Genomic DNA, 15,822 nt, shown 5'->3' with positions numbered 1-15,822 from the left:
AAAGACTAACAAAATAATTTATTAGGTGATGAGTTTTCGTGGGACAGACCCATTTCTACAGACCATAGCCATACCAGAACAGACTCAATATTTAAGGCACACAGAACCAAAAATAGTAATCAAGGTTGACAAATCAGAAGAATTATCATCAAGGTGAGCAAATCAAGGAGCAGAGGGGCAGAAGGAGAGCGGGGAAGTAAAGAATTAGATAAAACAAAGTATGTAAAAGAGTCCTTATAATGAGCTAGAAAATTGCCATCCCGGTTCAAACCACGTGTTAATGTGTCGAATTTGAATATAAAAGAGAGTTCAACAGCCTCTCTTTCCAAATGGCTGTTAAAGTTCCTTTTCAGTAAAACACAGACTTTCAGGTCATTAACAGAAGTGGGTCTGTCCCATGAAAGCTCATCCCCTAATAAATTATTTTGTTAGTCTTTAAAGTGCTACTGGACTGCTTTTTTGTTTTGATAGGCTGGATATGTGTGTGACAGGTAGAGAAGCTCACAGCGCTAAGGATGACCCCCTGGGGCTGTAACCTAAGCTAGCAGGTAACACCTCTGACCTGGACAAAGAGCAGGGAGCAGCTGAGGGGGTTTTGAATTGGTGCATCCCACTTATTAAACCAATGTGATGGAGTTCAGGGGTCCCCAAGCACTGCACCCCATCCACAGGCAGGAGTGACTCTCACTCAGCAGGTAGAACGGGAAGCATATTAGTCGACAGAGGCACAGCTCAGTACAGAGGTGTCAGTGCAGCAGGCAGAGACAGTCATTCCAACCTATCCTGGGGAGAGGAGCCCGAGAGGTGCACCATCTGGGGTGTAGCTTCCCCTCAGCCAGGCTGGCTGCCTTCCAACTCTCTCTCCCTGCAGCTTCTAACTGCTGCCTCCGATTCAAAACCCCCTCAGCTTCTTCCTGCTCTTTGTTCAGGTCAGAGGTGTTACCTGCTAGCTTAGGTTACAGCCCCAGGAGGTCATGGGTAGCTGCTGTGAGCTGCTGTGCCTGTCACACACACACATCCAGCCTGACTCTCAAACCCCTCCCCCCCGCTGCTACTCCATCACACTGAGCAACCACTACCCCCCACTAACTCAGGTTTTAAAGGTCTTGGCCTTTTATTAATGGTTCTCTGTAAATTTAAGTAAGAAAAATATGCCTGCTTCAGAATTATAGTTATTTAGATCTCAGTGTGAGAAGCCTATAAAAACATTTGGCCTCATCCTGCTGACCGTTTTGATGTCAACAGGCATTTTGTTTTAAATTATCGAGAGTGGGTAGTGATTTGTGGTAGCTCAGTTTTCCTTAGAAGACCTCATTTTCTAAGGCAGGGTTCTCAGCCCTTTCTGACAATCAGACCCCTTCTAAGATGTCACTCAAACTGAAATGCCTCAGGAGACTGTCACTCAAACTGAAGTGCCTCAGAAGACTAACTGCTCTTGGAAAACTTAGGCCTTTGCCGTAGGAAAGATTGAGGGAGTGAGCTAATTGACAAACTCTTGCAATATGTCTGACTGTCAGGTAGAGTGAACATAATTCATGTTTCACACATGCAGAATGACTGTCTAACCTAATATTTTCACAGATTTCCTAAATGGGGTGGGGAGGGAGAGGAGTCTTTGTGAATCAGTGGTAGAACCATTATTATTACATCTTTAGAGCTTGCCAGTGTCTGTTTGTTGCTTCTTATGTACCATATACAAGGCCTATTGCTTATTTTATTTTAGACTTCCCAGGAATTTATATGTGTTTGTAACAAAATATTAAAAATGGGTGAACACTGGTGCAAAATATTAGCATCATGGGTTGCTGGTTAAATTTCAGGGTTAATATTGGGGGGACAAGAGGATGGGAAAAAAGCAACCAATAGAGAAAAGAGAGCCTAGGAAAGGAAGAGCTGAAGGAGTCTGCTGCTGCTTCTTCCACCACCTCTTCTAAAATGGGCTCAGAAGCAGGAGAGATGATGGCTTGGTTACCAAGGCTGCTCAGGTTACCAAGCCACCATTTCTTTCCAGGATGGGGAGTTGAGTTTGAGGAGTTCTGGTTCTCCAAATCACAGGCCCTGGTTCTCATGGGAGACTTTAATCATCCGGACATTTGTTGAGAGACCAATACATCAGCACACAGATAATCCACGAAGTTTTTGGAGAATGTTGGGGATAACTTCTTGGTACAAGTGCTGAAGGAACCAACCAGGGGCCGTGCGCAACTTGACCTGCTGCTCACAAACAGGGAAGAACTAGCAGAACAGATAGAAGTGGGACGGAACCTGGGCTGCAGCGACCATGAGATCATAGATTTCATGATCCGGACAAAAGTAAGAAAGGTGAGCAGTAACGTACAGACCCTTGATTTCAGGAGAGCAGACTTTGACTCCCTGAGAGAACGGATGAGCAGGATCCCTTGGGAAACGAAGATGAAGGGGAAAAGAGTTGAAGAGAACTGGTAGTATTTTAAAGAAGTCTTATTGAAGGCACAGGAACAAACAATCCCGCTGCATAGTAAGAAATGCAAACGTGGTAGGCAACCAGCTTGGCTTAACAGGGAAATCCTTAGTCAGCTTAAATTCAAAAAGGATGCATACAAGAAATGGAAACATGGACAGTTGACTAAGGAGGAGTATAAACATACTGCTGGAGAATGCCAGGCAGTAATCAGGAAAGCGAATGCACAATTGGAACTGCAGATGGCAAGGCATGTGAAGAGTAACAAGAAGGGTTTCTACAGACATGTGAACAATAAACAGGTTATCAGAGAAGGTGTGGGGCCATTACTGGATGAGGGAGGTAACCTAGTGACAGATGATGCAGGAAAAGCTGAAGTACTCAATGCTTTTTTTGCCTCAGTTTTCACGGACAAACTCAGCTTCCATATGATGGTCCTAGACCATGCAGTATGGGAAGGTGGAGGGCAGCCATCTGTGGGGAAGGAACAAGTTCTGAGCTATCTAGAAAAACTAGATGTGCACAAGTCCATGGGTCTGGATTTAATGCACCCCAGGGTACTGAGGGAATTGGCAGAGGTCATTGCTAAACCTTTGGCCGTTATCCTTGAAGACTCTTGGAGATCAGGGGAGATACTGGATGACTGGAAGAAGGCAAACGTAGTGCCCATCTTTAAAAAAGGAAAGAAGGACAATCCAGGAAACTATAGACCTGTCAGCCTTACCTCAATCCCTGGGAAAATAATGGAAGGAGTCCTCAAGGAATCTGTTTTGGAGCACTTGGAAGAGCGGAAAGTGATCAAAAGTAGCCAACATGGATTCACCAGGGGCAAGTCCTGCCTGACCAATCTGATTGGCTTCTATGATGAGGTAACAAGCTCTGTGGACATGGGGAAGTCAGCGGATGTGATATACCTTGACTTCAGCAAGGCTTTTGATACGGTCTCCCACAACATTCTTGTCCATAAGTTAAGGAAATATGGATTGGATCCTTGGACTATAAGATGGATAGAAAGCTGGCTTGATGGTTGGGCCCAACGGGTAGTGGTCAATGGCTCAATTATCTGGATGGCGGTCTGTTTCAAGCAGAGTGCTGTGCAAGGCTCAGTTCTGGGGCTGGTGTTATTCAACATCTTTATTAGTGACCTGGATGAGGGACTGGATTGCACCCTTGGCAAGTTTGCAGATGACACAGAACTAGGGGGAGATGTAGATTCGCTGGAGGGTAGAGAGAGAATCCAGAGGGACCTGGATAAATTGGAGGACTGGACCAAAAGAAATCTGATGCGGTTCAATAAGGAGAAGCGTAGAATCCTGCACCTGGGGTGGAAGAATCCTAAGCATTGTTACAGGCTAGGGACCGACTGGCTCAGCAGCAGTACAATGGAAAGGGACCTAGGGGTTATGGTGGATGAAAGGCTGGATATGAGTAAACAGTGTGCCCTTGTAGCCAAGAAGGCTAACGGCATACTAGGGTGCATTAGGAGGAGCATTTCGAGCAGATCTAGAGAAGTAGTTATTCCTCTTTATTCAGCACTGGTGAGGCCACATCTGGAATATTGTGTCCAGTTTTGGGCCCTCCAGTATAAAAAGGATGTGGATTTGCTGGAGCAGGTTCAGCGAAGGGCAACAAAAATGATTAAGGGTCTGGAGCACAAGACCTATGAGGATAGGCTGAGGGGTTTGGGCTTGTTTAGTTTACAGAAGAGAAGACTGAGGGGTGATTTAATAGCAGCCTTCAGCTTCCTGAAAGGGAGCTCTAAAAGGGAGGCTGAGAAACTGTTCTCCGTGGTGTCAGATGGCAGAACAAGGAGTAATGGTCTGAAGTTGAAGAGGGAGAGGTGTAGGTTAGATATTAGAGAAAACTATTTCACCAGGTGGGTGGTGAAACATTGGAATGCGTTGCCTACAGAGGTGGTGGTTTCTCCATCCCTTCAGGTTTTTAAGTCCCGGCTGGACAAGGTCCTGGCTGGGATGACTTAGTGGGGGTTGATCCTGCTTGAAGCAGGGGGCTGGACTAGATGACTTCCTGAGGTCCCTTCCAGCCCTGTGATTCTGAATTCTGGCACTAATATTTTTTAGAACGGGAATGTGGGTCTCTACTCAAGCAGGCAGTCTTATTTTCTACACCATTGGCTTTGTTTAAGTGGCAGCTTCAAATTTACACTTAATTATTCACATGAACACTTGCAGTTCATGTAATTTATTTGGTTTTTATTAACAAAATCAGTATTTTCATGCATTTGAATAATCCAAAATTCAGGTTAAAATCAGTAAAAATCACACAGGCTTTGCGAAACCCGGAATACTTTTTTTTTTTTTTTTTTTTTTATAATGTCTGGAAACAAAGGACTTGGAATAGAGCAAAGATAAGAAGGCATTCAGCATATAATTTTTATTTGGTATGTGTTCAGGTCCCACAAAGTTGTGCATTGTCAAGTAATGCCCCAGCAGGCTCTATGCCTGTGACGCCATCACAAAAGTCCACTGAACCTTGCAGCTGGCATGTAGTAGGGTGTCAGGTAAGTTCTTATTTCTTTGCAAACTTACCACAATCTATTTTATTAAAGCTCTCCCCCGCACACACACCTTTGAAATATGGAAATAGATTGTTTGGAGGGTTAGCATACAGTATTTAGTATAGAGTTAGGTGCATTTTTGTTTCTTTCTTACAGATCGTCACTGAAGGCATGGGCAGTGTAATGTAGGCAAGGGAGGGCATAGCTTTCCCAAAATAGCCTACATTTTCTCTGGCTGTCAGGAAAGGCTGGGGCCGTTTCATGGGGGCCTGGCTCCCCGGAGTATTGGGTAGAGGTCAGTGGTGCTTGGCTTGGCAGGAGTGGGGCCTTAGGAAGACAGGTCGGGGCTGGAGCTTGCCTTCCCTATCTGGGTCTTCACCCACTGCCCATGAGTGAAGATGTAGTGAAAGACTTTTAAACTGCCAAGAAAATGTTTAGCTTTTGAATTTCTTATGTAACTATGCTGTGTTACAGTATTGTGTTGGTTGGCATCGGAAGAAGCATTCCATTATGCACACAACTAGAGGGAATGGTAGATTTGTTAAATATTGTTATGACTCTCAGTATTTAGAGCCTTTATCTCTCTACCTCTTTTTTCAATCTGAAGCAGGAGCAAGCAGAATGGGAAAACATAAACAAATTATTAGTGCGACATGGCTTAAAACCTGTGTGTTTTGCTAAACCAAGAAACAGCAAAAATCTGTCAGGTAATGAAGTTCTGTTCTCTCACTGGTCTTATTATTTAAAGTATTAAGCTCAAGTAAATAATTTTTTGATTTAACCTTCCACTTCCAAATGTTTGTGGAGGTGCAAGTTGCATCTCTCTTTATTTCTGTCTTTTCTATCTTAAATGTCTACAGATGTGATCGTTTTAGACAAGCAGGCTTCGCTGGGCATAAGACTTGCGTTAAGAACACTGGTGGAAGACACTGAACGACAACAGAAAATGGTGCATGGACTTATAGAAGCTAATCACCAGCTTAGGTAATGCTTTGTGTCACTGAAAAGGACTTTTTCACAGATGTGTCCTATATTTATGCAAGTGGCACACTTTCTTAAAAATTACTAAAGGATTAGTTAAATTTCCTTTTCTTCCTGAGTACTTGAGTTTTTATCCTTCTTTAAGTCCAAATCCTTAGCTCCTTTGCACAGGCTCTATGCATCACTGTAGTACGCTGCTCTGTCCTTACAGCTGCTGCTGCTTCTGTAGTCCCCTCACTCATGGGGTTATAGCCAAGGAAGCTGTCCTGCCTCACTACTTCCACAAGCTGCTAGGAGCCCCCTTGTGTCATGTTTTTGAGGCCCAATTTCCAGAAGCACCAGTACATTACTGAAGTGAGTTTATTAAAAATGAAGGTCATGTTCCTTTTTTTTTTTTTAATAATTAGGGATGAGATACGCCAGGAGAGAGGTCGGGCCTGTCGACAAGAACAAAGGGCCAAAGAGTTGGAAAATGTTGTGGAGAACATCAAATCCAAAATTTGTCAGCTGGAAGATGAGTGTATAGCTAAAGTTTGCCAGCAACAGAATCAAGTTAAAGAGCTTCAGAAAGATCAGCAAGTTTCACAGGTGCCTGTTAGAATAACTTGTTGGGGACTTGAACCACAAATGGTTTTCACTTGTTTAAAAGGCTATTGAAATATTTTTCAGTGATTGAAATAACAGATGAGAGAGTGTTATGGAGTTTAAGGCCAGAAGGGACCACCAGACCATCTAGTCTGACCACCTCCATATCACAGGCCACCAGCACCCATGCACTAAACCCAACACTGTAAATAATTATACTGTCTGTATTTATGATTTTAACCCCTACACAGTTCTTCAAAGAGTAAATATGTAATAAAGGATAAAATTACTTTTCTTCCTCCCAATTCTCCCACCTGTTAACTACAGTTAGAAAGTGTGAACTTAGATTTTTGTGAAACCATTGTAGTTTGCCTACTCCATCTCTTGGTTTCCATACCATGTGCCATACTCCTTTTAGGATTTTCATATTCTCTATTTGCAGACAAAATACCATGAACAAAAGGAAAAGCTGCATGAGCAGGAAGAGACTATTGCCCATTTGCGGAAGGAGCTCCATAAGATTGGGATGGAAGAGCAGCAGCGTATTGCCACACGCAATAAAGTGTTCTGTCAGTTTTGCAAACGAGCTCCAAAGTCTCTCTTAGATCAAGAGTAAGCAACCCTGTACAATCATTATCATAAGTGACAATCTCAGAGTATTTTATGTAAAATGAAGAAGTATCTTGTAAATAAGTAGTCATTTATATCATTGGGTGAGAGTTCTGGACATCTTAGAGTGCCAATTTAGAAACGGCAGGTCCTTTTTGCATGTCTTTATGTAGTGTTTTTTTTGTTATGTGTAATATGTGTTGGGTAAGTAATTTCATAGAGAAGAAAAAGAGTTACAGCCCCTGTACACTATGCGGAAGGAAAGAAAGTGACATGCTTTCCATAATATACAGAATTCTAAATGGAGATATATGTAAAGTATATCATTATACAGATTGATATCACTCTGGATTTGTAAAAATTGGGATTTAAGCTTTTTTGAAAAAAGAGAGCAACCTCTGCAGCCTAACCATCAGCATCTGAGGCATTTTCTGAATGGTGCTTCCTATTTTAACATTGGTGTTGGGGATTTCATCCCTCTTCCCCTGTGAACCATACCAGCTGTTTGTTGCTGCTAAATTATAAAGTCACATTGACTGCTGTGCCCTCAGAGGCCTATGTGAATGCCCTAGGCATTAAATGGGCAAACTCTGAACCACTGACCTTTTTGTGAAGGTTGGATGAATGGAGTGAAGCAAGTCCTCAGGCTGACTGATTTGGAAAATTATGGCTTGGTTTTCTTTGGGGTGGATAATATATGCTGTCATATCCAGTTCTTATCGAATTTCTTTTTAAACCAGTGTCCCCAGGCTAGTTGGCACTTGTATGATAAAAAACTCCTCCTATTTAGGTACTCCAGTCCTTGGGTATGAGGAACTTTATCAGGCTATCAACCCTGGTGGGTATTTATTTGCAGGCTGATATGTATCTGAGGTGTTCATGGCTGCGACAGATTTGGCTTTTAATCCTGCACAATGAGCCTCCCTTCTTTTGAATGGCTATGCCAATTTCAGCCTGATACCTCTGGTTTGCACAGCCTAAAAAGTTATAGCTTTTTTATGCTGCCTTAATTGAAATGATGTATGGGAGAAATGGCAGTCAGGAAGTTTGGGATATAAGTAATTGCATCAAGTGCAGACTTTGGCTTCAGTCCTTTGATTATTATATTTTAAAATTACATGTAGTAAGTTTAAATACATTTCTTTTTTCCTTCAGATTTCTTAGTCTGATAGATTATTATGAATCTCAGATTAATCAAATGAAAAAGGAACTAAGGTAGGAGTAATCTGTTAAATTTTTGGCATATAAAGTTACATTACATACTTGTTGAAGTGAACAGGAATTTTGCATTGGACTTCAATGGGCAGGCATCTGGAGGCATATGGAAACCATAGCTGTTATATGAACTCAGAACATCTTAAAGGGCACTGAGCACCTTTCAGGGTTTGCCCCAAAAATAAAAATTAAATTGGTTAAATGATATACTTTGTTCCAAAAATCACTAACACATCTTAAGCAGCAAGGAACTATAATGGCCTTGAAGTTTTGATAATATGCTTTGATTCTGATCAGCATCCAACATGGAAGAAGAGTGAAAGATACACCCCCTTTTCAGGTCATAGATCATGGGGAGAGCTGTCTACCAGCCTTGGAAGTGGCATAAACTAGAACAGCCCAAATATTTCTCCAGCTTTTATATCTGGCTGCCCACAGTCAGGAGGCGATTCTGCACTGTGGAAGTGCAGAGCCTATACACGCCCCAGTCATGTTTCTTTGTCCTCTGACCATCACCCTCTGGTAGAGTTCAGCAGATAGAATTGCAAGCCAGGAGACTTCCAGCTGGCAGTACAAAGCATTCAGCATGTAACTGACTCAATAATCTGAGATGATCTGTTTGGAATTTAAACAGTATGATCTGCTTGTGCTGGGCTTCCTCTAGTTCAACCAGTGTATTTGATTCAGTAAATGAAACTCAGCTTGAGATAAATTAAGTGTGTATGGTCTGGGAATGAAATGCTCTTCTGTTTTTTATTTATAATTGCATCATTTTGTAAAACTTCTCTTGGTTAAACAATGTATTCAAGTGCATTGAATTTCAGTATGTTTATTTCCCTGCCTTTTCCACCCAAAGCAGATATAAAAAAGATACAGATCATGTACAAGGGGAGAGAAAAGGCAAAGAAGAATTCTTAAATCTAGACGCTACGCCTAACTATAGAGCACTTCTTACGGTATGACACTGCTGGATATTAATGCACATCTAAAAATAATGGTTAAACCTGGAGGAGGGAATAAATACTAGTTACGTATGTATTTGATTTTTAGTCCACTCTTGTCATCTGGGATTGTATGCTCATAGGAGGAAGATTTGTTGTCAGTTTAGCTGTCTAGTCTCATATCATCTAGCAAAATGAGTTCTCGGTCTTGACTAGCATCTATAGGTGCTCTCATAATATACGTATTAAAATAATACCTTGAATTTTACACTTTCATAGTTGTAAAAGTGCACAAATTGGTTAGATGGGTACTTTGCTTATGTATTGGTTGAAAAAGTAGAGAGATAATGCAGTTTGTGTTGCAGTCTTTCCAGAATCAACTCATTGAGACAAAAACCAGGAATGAACAATTACTTTGTGAAAATACAGATCTCAAGAAAGTTCTGGAAACAAGGTGAGAACTGGAAATTTGGGTAAGTCTTTTCCATGGACTATGCAGTTTTACAATAACAGAAAATAACACCATTATGACATACCAGAAATTATACAAATATATCGAGAAATCTGCTGTGGCAAACAATGCCTGGAATTATCTAAGATGCTGCAGCAGTAGTTTGCTTTGAGCTGCGGAGGAAGCCATCACTGAGCACCTGTGTGACAAGTCCCTGTTGGGCACTTGTCCTTCAGTTAGTGATCAGAGGCAGAGGAAGTGGAGCCATTCACATATGTTGGAGCCTGAGATTCCCTTGATGAGCTGATTGCCAGGAGCAGCTTGTAAGAATGAGATCTCAACATCAGTAGCATTGTTCCTGCTAAAGCCTGTTCTGCACTAAAGAGTTTTGCTGGCCCAGCTCTATCAGTAAACTCTCCTAATGTATACATAGCTTATACCAGCAAAAGCATGAAAAGATGGCCTATAGGGAGTTTTGGGGGAGACAGAAAAATTACAAGCCATATTAGCCTACAACCACACTACTGCGGAAGGTCGACCAGCTCAAGGTCCATGGTTTTTTTTCATGCATCTGTGCAATGGCACTTTCTGGGGCTCAAAGTCAACCCCAGAACTCCTCATGAGGAAGGGGAGGACTGAGGAGGGTTGATGGGAGGAGTCCTCCCATTGACCTGCCATGCAGATAGCCATAGCAATCAACTGCTGAAAAAGCAATTTTAGCTATGCAATTGGCATACCTAAAATTGTAGATCCGCAGTCGACTGCTATGTAGTATAGACACGGCCTAAGATTCACAATTGACATTACTATATTAGCAAGAGTTTCCAGTGTAGCCCTGACTTACACAACTGTAAAGTCTGATGTATAACGCATTTTCTTTCAAACAGACCAACTGCACAGGAATTAAAACTTTACAAGCAGCAAGTGAAGAAATTGGAAAAAATCTTAAAGAAGAACATCAAGTAACTATATTTAACTTTTCAACATATATAAGCTTTCATTACTATCTCTGATCTCATGATCATGTACCATGTTGTCATCCACGAATCTGTGATTTAGTGGGTATATGGAAGATGCTGGTGCATCTCTGAAATGATGGGATGGCATCCAAAGAAGAGAGCTGACAGTACAGCTCAGAGTCCCATCTACCCTAGGTTTAAAGCAGTGTTGTTCTGACCAAAATTTCAGACAACGTGAAAAGGGTGATACTATTTTGGTGGGTTTTTGGAGAGTTTACAAACTGTTTCAGCTACATAGGCTAAGAGATGGAGATTTTAGCTGTACGAGCCAATGTATTTTTCCTCTACTCAAGTTGAAACTAAATGGTGCCATTGAGAGCCCTTGTATGAAATGCTATATTTGTCTTGCATTTAGATCACATGGGATTATTACGGGAGAAAAGATAAACAATGAATCTGAGTGTATCACAGGAGAAGTTCAGCCACAAGCAAAGTGCAAGAGATACTTAGAGGTATAGATGCAGCTTTTAAATTGATTGTTCTCAATTCCAGATAACTTTTATAATGAAACATAGAAGACTAATATCATGTAACTATTTAAACTTAAACATGTGGTATTGTGATTCACAGTTTTCATGTGTAATCCCATTCTTTATAGTATCTAATAGCACTAAGGTTAGGGCTGTCCATCATGAACCTATTAGTGTTAAGTTACCATATCAAATTGCAAGAAGGCAGAGAGAATAGATTGACAGAGCACAGAGACCACTGTGTCTGAAAAGTTCTCCAGAACAGAAGGTCTGCTCAATGTACTTTGCAATACTTACGGCATCATAGAATACTAGAACTGGAAGGGACCTTGAGAGGACATCAGATCCAGTCCCATGCACTCACAAAAGGACCAAGCTCCATGTAGATCATCCTTGACAGAAGCTTATCTAGCCTGCTGTTAAATATCTCCAGTGATGGAGATTCCACAGCCTCTCTAGTCAACTTATTTTAGTGCTTAACCACCCTGAGAATTAGGCAGTTTTCCTAATGTCCAGCCTAACCCTGCAATGCAGCAATTTAAGCCCATTTCTTCTTGCCCCACCTTCAGTGGTTAAGTAAAATAATTTTCATCCTTCCTCCCTGCAACAACCTGTTAGATACTTGAAAGTTATGATGTCTCCTCTGTCTTATTTTTTCCAAATTAAACAAACCCAATTCTTTCAGTTATTCCTCATAGACAATGTTTTGTAGATCTTTAATAATTTTTGTTGCTCTTTTCTGGACCTTCTCTAATTTCACCACATCTTGCTTGAAATGTGTTGCCCAGAACTGAATCCACTACTCCAGTTGAGGCCTAATCAGCACAGAATAGAGTGGAAGAATTATTCTCTTGTCTTGCTAATGATACACCTATTGCTGCATTCCAGGATTACTTTTTTTTTTCCTTCTCAACAGTGTCACACGCTTGACTCATATTAAGCTTGTGGTCCACTATGACCCTTAGGTCCCTTCCTGCAGTACTCCTTCCTATGCAATCATTTCCTGTTTTGTATGTGTGAATTGGATTTTTTTTTCTAAACAAGTACTTTACATTTGCTCTTATTGAACTTCATCCTATTTACCTCAACCATTTCTCCAGTTGTCCAGATTATTTTGCATTATAATCCCATTCTCCAAAACATTTGCAATCTCTCCCAGCGAGGCATCATCTGCAAACTTTATACGAGTACTCTACATGCCATTATCAAATTTGTTAATAAAGATATTGAACAGAACTGGTCCCAAAACTGACCCCTGTGGAACCCCACTTGTTATGCCCTTCCAGTGTGCCTATAAACCATTGATAACGGTAATCCAACCAGTTATGCATCTACCTTCTAGTAATCCCCTCCGTGTTATGTTCCATGTTAAGGGTATAAGTGATGTGGAGTGAGTGAAGTCATTCCTGTGTATGAGGGAAACTTTTGTCTATCAAAACATAGTTGGTTAGCTAACTGTGAATTCTGGTGTAATAGTGTAAAAAGAAATGTGTTGTTGTGACCTGCAGTGTGAGGTATGCTCACCTGTTTGTATTATTTATGGTATGGTAATGCCTTGGATCCTCAGTCATGGACCTGGATGCTGTTATGTTAGACACACTGTACAAACACAGAACAAATACATGATTCTTGCCCCAAATAGCATACAATCTAACTAAACATTCTGATTCCCCCCCCGCACCCATCTGACAAGGAAGTGCCAGCACAGTGCTCCTTTCACAGGTTTAGCTTGGCCTGCTAACTAGCAGTTTGTCAGATTTCCAAGGTCTTTACAAGTGAAGCTCCATTGGAATACATGAAAATGGCTTTGACAGGAAACTATTAAGGGCCCTTGATGGTAAATCCACAGTATGTCAACACCTTGCATACTACATAAACTTATGATTGCTCTTAGAGATGCAACAATAATGGTTAGGGTTCTAGAACAGCTTCTATATGAGGAACATTTCAAAAGATTGGAACTGTTCATCTTGGAAAAGAGACTGATGGAGGCCTGCAGAATCTTGACTGGTGTGGAGAAAATTAATATGGAAATTTTATTTACTCCTTCACATAACACAAGAACGAGGGGTCACCGAATGAATTCAGTTGGCAGCAGGATTAAAACAGACAAAAGTTAAGTTCCTTTTCCATGTAATACACAGTGAACCTGACTTTTGCCAGGATTTTGTGAAGGCCAAAAATATGAAAGGGTTCAAAAAACATTAGATGGCGTAATGGAGCATAGGTCCATCAATGGCTATTAACCATGATGGTCAGGGATGCAGGCCCATACCTGTGTGTTCCTTAGCGGCTGGCTGGCAGCCAGAAGCTGTGTTTGGACAGTGGGCTGGATCACTTAATAATTGTTCTGTTCTAACAGTTCATTGCCTCTGAAGCCTCTGGCACCAACCACTGTTGAAAGGTGAACCATTGGTCTGAGCTAGTATGGCCATTCTTATGTAGCTTTGCTTGGCCATTGGTTTTGCATTCTACCCCCAGATCTTGCTCAAGGCAAGCAGTAATACTCTATGACAGGTCCAATGTATTCACCATTAGCCTGCAATATTGCTGTTACTGCTCCCTTTTTCTTCTCTGAGAGAAGCTTGCTTGTTACTCATTAGTCCAATAAACTTCACCATTCCATACCAGTTATCTGTCTTTACCTTCTCCTGCATTTGGATGGAATAGTTTCTCCTGTTTGTTTGAACAAATCTAAAATACTGCATGCAAATGTAATGAAACCAGTTTCCAAAGGAAGTAGGTGTTGGTTTTTCAGTAGACTTGTACACAAATATCCTGGCTAATATTTGCACCGTACATTTGTTGCATTTAGATCTATATAGTGGTGTTGAAATGTGTTTTTAAGCATACCAAACTTCCATGAATGAGACTTTCCCTTTGCATTTAACTGTTTTGAAGGCTTGAAAAAATAACTTTTTGAAGCTTGCCTCATAAGATTTTTCTCTCTTCCTGTCTTGTGAACTGTGCACACGTTTTTACTATTAATGAAAGTTGTAAGTGGTTTGTTAATTGTAATGTGAGTAACTAGATGTTTCTCTTTGAATAAATTGCACAGATTAGTATTCAAGCATGCAGAATAAAAATTCACACTGCACAACAGTAATTGTTGAAACTATGATGTAATTTTCTAGGCTAAATAAGAGCATCATGTAATTATCAAAACATTTCTTTGATGTTAAAGGTGCTGTCTAGGATTGATTCTGTTCTAAGTAGTCCAAGAGCTCCTTTGGTAATATATAAGTGGAGTAAAGGGCCAGTCCAAAATTACATGAAAGAAAATGGACAAGAATGTGGTTTTGAGCATCTTCTTCCTACAGTAGAAATGTGGGCAGACCAGCTATTGTCCCTAAAGGTAATAAATTATTGTATTTAGCTTTGCATTCCTTAAGGTGGGGATCATCCTTTCAGTCCATGATCCACAATGGCATATGTAGCTTTGAAAACGATTACGATTTAATTTTTTTTTCAAATCTTACGCTATTATTTCAGTCACTTCATTCATGTACCCCCTTAAAATGTAGCATCCTGGATACAGTGAGGCAAATTTTTTCTGGGTGGGGGGGCGGTATGGAAGTTTGATGACATTGAAGCTTGATGACATTGAAGCACTTGTAAATTTGATTTTTACCAGATGGTTCATTCAGAAATCCCATTCCCCCAGAAAACCTGAAATCAAAATATTTTGTTTCATTTCAAAATAGTATTCGAGTTCTTCAGTTTACAAGAAGAACAACTTTAAAAGTTTCCCTCAGTTTTATTTTTAAAAAAAATCAGTTATGTAAAATGATCAAAATTGAAACATAGATTTCATTTGACCTGAAACAAGTTTAAAACTTTCTGAAATTACCAATGAACTGAAAAATCAAATATTCACCCTGCTCTAATCCTGTGATATGGAAAGGATTACATATATTCCTCCACTCAAATATGGTATCATACATTATATTTGATTATTCCACGTGTAGCTTGAGTCCCTGAAAAAAATTGTAAGATTTATATTGTATATTTTTACGTTTCATTCTGTTTTCTTTCTTCCTAGACTATTGGATTTTTTAGTGTAAATAAAGATGTTATGTTTTAAGCAAGTCTCACTGTAATGAACTGCTAGGATCTGTTAACAAAACAATAACTACACTTAAAAAAATCACGTACACTGCTCTGTTTGAGGCTTAAAATAAACAAAGAGCTTGTGTTTACTGGTTTCATGGAAATTAAATCTACAAGAGTGGATTATGCATCTTGCAGTAAATCAGCATGGCCAATTCATATTTATAAAATTATGAACTGACTGCTATTCTACTTAATTAAGTGTTGTGCCTTCTTTAACAACTCAATTATTTATGTGTTATAAAAGGATTTGCACCAATCCCTGAGAAAGCTGTCACTGGAGTTGGTGCCCTGGCATACTGTAGACACAGGTAACAGTGAATGCATTCGTGTTGAAGACCTACAGTTCATAGTAGATACAATGTTGGAAGAAGTAGAAAATAAGGAGAAGGTGAGCTTCAGAAGTTTTATTTTCTATGTCAAAAGCTACTCTGAAAGTCCTGTGGGTACTCTTTGTATATTGACTAGAGTTGTGCATTTCCA

The 15,822-nt window shown here is 40.4% G+C and overlaps 2 protein-coding genes across 14 annotated transcripts in view; one reads left to right on the top strand and one right to left on the bottom strand.

Annotated features, from left to right (window-relative positions):
• Positions 1 to 15,822, top strand: part of CEP70 (centrosomal protein 70) — a 33,074-nt gene that overhangs the window by 3,993 nt on the left and 13,259 nt on the right. For 9 of the 13 annotated variants that reach the window (XM_075000853.1, XM_075000861.1, XM_075000850.1 and 6 more), the window contains 12 exons: positions 4,854 to 4,961; positions 5,566 to 5,665; positions 5,819 to 5,942; positions 6,347 to 6,527; positions 6,967 to 7,136; positions 8,289 to 8,348; positions 9,205 to 9,304; positions 9,655 to 9,743; positions 10,628 to 10,702; positions 11,115 to 11,211; positions 14,414 to 14,584; positions 15,587 to 15,730. In XM_075000853.1, the coding sequence (XP_074856954.1) occupies positions 4,854 to 4,961; positions 5,566 to 5,665; positions 5,819 to 5,942; positions 6,347 to 6,527; positions 6,967 to 7,136; positions 8,289 to 8,348; positions 9,205 to 9,304; positions 9,655 to 9,743; positions 10,628 to 10,702; positions 11,115 to 11,211; positions 14,414 to 14,584; positions 15,587 to 15,730 (1,419 nt within the window). The remainder of the gene's footprint in view (positions 1 to 4,853; positions 4,962 to 5,565; positions 5,666 to 5,818; positions 5,943 to 6,346; positions 6,528 to 6,966; positions 7,137 to 8,288; positions 8,349 to 9,204; positions 9,305 to 9,654; positions 9,744 to 10,627; positions 10,703 to 11,114; positions 11,212 to 14,413; positions 14,585 to 15,586; positions 15,731 to 15,822) is intronic. The other 4 variants (XM_075000856.1, XM_075000855.1, XM_075000863.1 and 1 more) reach the window with 4 other exon arrangements.
• Positions 14,675 to 15,822, bottom strand: part of ESYT3 (extended synaptotagmin 3) — a 74,238-nt gene continuing 73,090 nt past the window's right edge. Inside the window, exon 25 of the mRNA XM_075000846.1 lies at positions 14,675 to 14,898. The gene's annotated coding sequence lies outside the window, so the exon portion shown is untranslated. The remainder of the gene's footprint in view (positions 14,899 to 15,822) is intronic.

The sequence above is a fragment of the Carettochelys insculpta genome, chromosome 8, assembly GCF_033958435.1.
Source record: "Carettochelys insculpta isolate YL-2023 chromosome 8, ASM3395843v1, whole genome shotgun sequence".
Lineage (NCBI taxonomy): Eukaryota > Metazoa > Chordata > Testudines > Carettochelyidae > Carettochelys > Carettochelys insculpta.
This window is presented reverse-complemented; position numbering and strand designations above follow the sequence as displayed.